Source organism: Cololabis saira, chromosome 8 (genome assembly GCF_033807715.1).
Source record: "Cololabis saira isolate AMF1-May2022 chromosome 8, fColSai1.1, whole genome shotgun sequence".
Taxonomy (NCBI): Eukaryota; Metazoa; Chordata; class Actinopteri; order Beloniformes; family Belonidae; genus Cololabis; species Cololabis saira.
The window spans coordinates 1098708-1101517 of record NC_084594.1 but is presented as its reverse complement, the minus strand read 5'-3'; the positions used below and the strand labels follow the sequence as shown (position 1 = coordinate 1101517).

Genomic DNA, 2810 nt, shown 5'->3' with positions numbered 1-2810 from the left:
AAGGGTCCGAATCTGGACCTGCAGAACCGACCACAAGGGTCCGGATCTGGACCTGCAGAACCGACCACAAGGGTCCGGATCTGGACCTGCAGAACCGACCACAAGGGTCCGGATCTGGACCTGCAGAACCGACCACAAGGGTCCGGATCTGGACCTGCAGAACCGACCACAAGGGTCCGGATCTGGACCTGCAGAACCGACCACAAGGGTCCGGATCTGGTCCTGAAGAACCGACCACAAGGGTCCGGATCTGGACCTGCAGAACCGACCACAAGGGTCCGGATCTGGACCTGAAGAACCGACCACAAGGGTCCGGATCTGGACCTGAAGAACCGACCACAAGGGTCCGGATCTGGACCTGCAGAACCGACCACAAAGGTCCGGATCTGGACCTGAAGAACCGACCACAAGGGTCCGGATCTGGACCTGAAGAACCGACCACAAAGGTCCGGATCTGGACCTGCAGAACCAACCACAAGGGTCCGGATCTGGACCTGCACTTCCTCTGACTAGAGGGATAGAGTTATAGGTGAAGGAACTGTAAGGTCTGGATCTGGTCCCTAGTGGTCAGTGAGGTTTTCTGTTTCAGAATTTGAGCTCCAGTTTTAATCACGTGACCAACGGTTGAGTGGATCAATGTTCTGCAACCTTTGAACACAGAAGCTGTAAAGATAAAATAATCAGTGATGTGAAAAAGCTTGTTCACGCTGGAGTAGTGTTGTAAAGTGAGATAAGGCACACACACACTGGAGTTTGCACTCCAACTCAACCAGGAAACCGTCGGTCCTTATTGCTGACTGACAACACCCTCAGACATCAGAAGTGAACGTACCTGACAGTCTGAACCGTCAGCGTCGCCCGGAGAGAACATGGCTTCTAGCTCGGAGAATGACCTCTCTTGTCCCGTTTGCTACAACATTTTCAAAGACCCGGTCATCCTGTCGTGCAGCCACAGCTTCTGCCGGGCATGCATCCAGAGGTGGTGGGCGGACAAGGAAACACGACCGTGTCCGTTCTGCAAGAAGAATTCATCGAGCACCGACCCTCCTCGCAACCTGGCACTGAAGAACCTGTGCGAGGCCTTTCTGAAGGACGGGGAGCGGCGGGCGGCAGCAGGGCCCGAGCACATGTGCAGCCTGCATGGTGAGAAGCTCAAGATCTTCTGTCTGAACCACCAGGAGCTGATCTGCTTGGTCTGCCGGGACTCCAGGACTCACAGAGACCACCAGTTCAGCCCCATCGACGAGGCGGCTCAGGATCTCCGGCAGAAGCTGCAGAGAGACCTGACACCCCTCCGGAGGAAGCTGACGCTCTTCCAGCAGGTGACGGGGGACTGCATCTCCACGGCAGACTACATCCCGGTCCAGGCCCGGGACACTGAGAACAACATCCGGCAGCAGTTTCAGAAGCTTCACCAGTTCCTGGATCAGGAAGAGAAGGTGAGGGTGAAGGCGCTGAAGGAGGAGGAGGAGCAGAAGAGTCGGCTGGTGAAGGAGAAGGTGGAGGCGCTGACCCGGGACATGGACGCTCTTTCAGACACGATCAGAGCGACGGAGACGGAGCTGAGAGCCGGAGATGTCTCGCTGCTGCTCAACCACAAGGTGGCGACCCGGAGGGTCAAGCAGGGCCCGGTTCTGAAAGACCCGGAGCCGGTTCCAAGGGCTTTGATAGATGTGGCCAAACATCTGGGCAACCTGACCTTCAACATCATGAATGAGATGAAGGACATGGTGGACTACAGTTACCCTGCAGAGGAGCAACCTGTAGAGGAGATGGTTGCCCGGGGGTCGTCAGAGGAGGAGCTGGTGAGGAGGAGTTTTCACGAGATGGAACCGAGGAGGAGGTTCCCCGGGGGGTCGCCAGAGCTGCCGAGGAGGAGGTTCCCCGGGGGGGTGGGAGCACCCGCCCGCACGAAAGTGCCACTCCAAGACAATAGACCCTATACGGTCCAGGTGACAAGAAACCCCCCAACAGGGCGATACCTGCGCAGGTCCGACAACGGAGGGCCCCAGACCCAGGCATCCGGTTTAGTTGCCCGTGGTTTTTCTTCTGATTCTGATTCTGATTGACCCCCACTCACCAGTAGACCCCACCTGGTCAGATGTGGTACTGCTACAAGAAGAGTCTTAAATGCTGCCGGTAAAACTTGGTGGTTGGGGGAAATAAAATAAACATATTGAATCTTTTTATTTTTTAAACATAAAAGATGTATGTTCTTTTAAAACTGCCGTAATAATATAATTTACCTTTTTTGGTGAGGTGAAATTCACTTTGACTTTGGACATATATATATATATATATATATATATATATATATATATATATATATATATATATATATATATATATATATATATATATATATATATATATATATATACATACATACATATATTTGGTATTTGGAGCTAATTGATTTGCAGTGATTTATAAAGGTTGTGGATGAAATTAAATAAATGGAAACATCTTGATCAGGAGTATGTTGATTATCTTCAACTATCCAGATAACAACAATAACAACTGATAACTGACTTCACATGTGTTAATAGCTCAATTGTAACTAAGACAATTTCTTTAAACATTTATTCTTCATTTGAGCATCATTTTGTTTGTATTGTAATGGGAAATTTTGGTATAACAATGTTTACACAAATCCTGTTTTCAAGTGAACATTCCTTGGCGAGGTCATGCTCCTTTGACACAGAGACTAGCACGGTTGCCATGGGCAATATTTTGTCTAGTTGTTCCCAGCCTGCCCACTATAAGATAGCGTGTCTCTAAACATCTTCAGCTCACTCAGGACTGACTGT

The 2810-nt window shown here is 50.1% G+C and overlaps 1 protein-coding gene across 1 annotated transcript; it reads left to right on the top strand.

Annotated features, from left to right (window-relative positions):
• The first annotated feature begins 869 nt into the window (after positions 1-869).
• LOC133449078 (E3 ubiquitin-protein ligase TRIM35-like) lies at positions 870-2069 on the top strand. Its single transcript, XM_061728209.1, has one exon. It carries the CDS (start codon positions 870-872, stop codon positions 2067-2069), a length of 1200 nt encoding a protein of 399 aa, XP_061584193.1.
• The last annotated feature ends 741 nt before the right edge of the window (positions 2070-2810 follow it).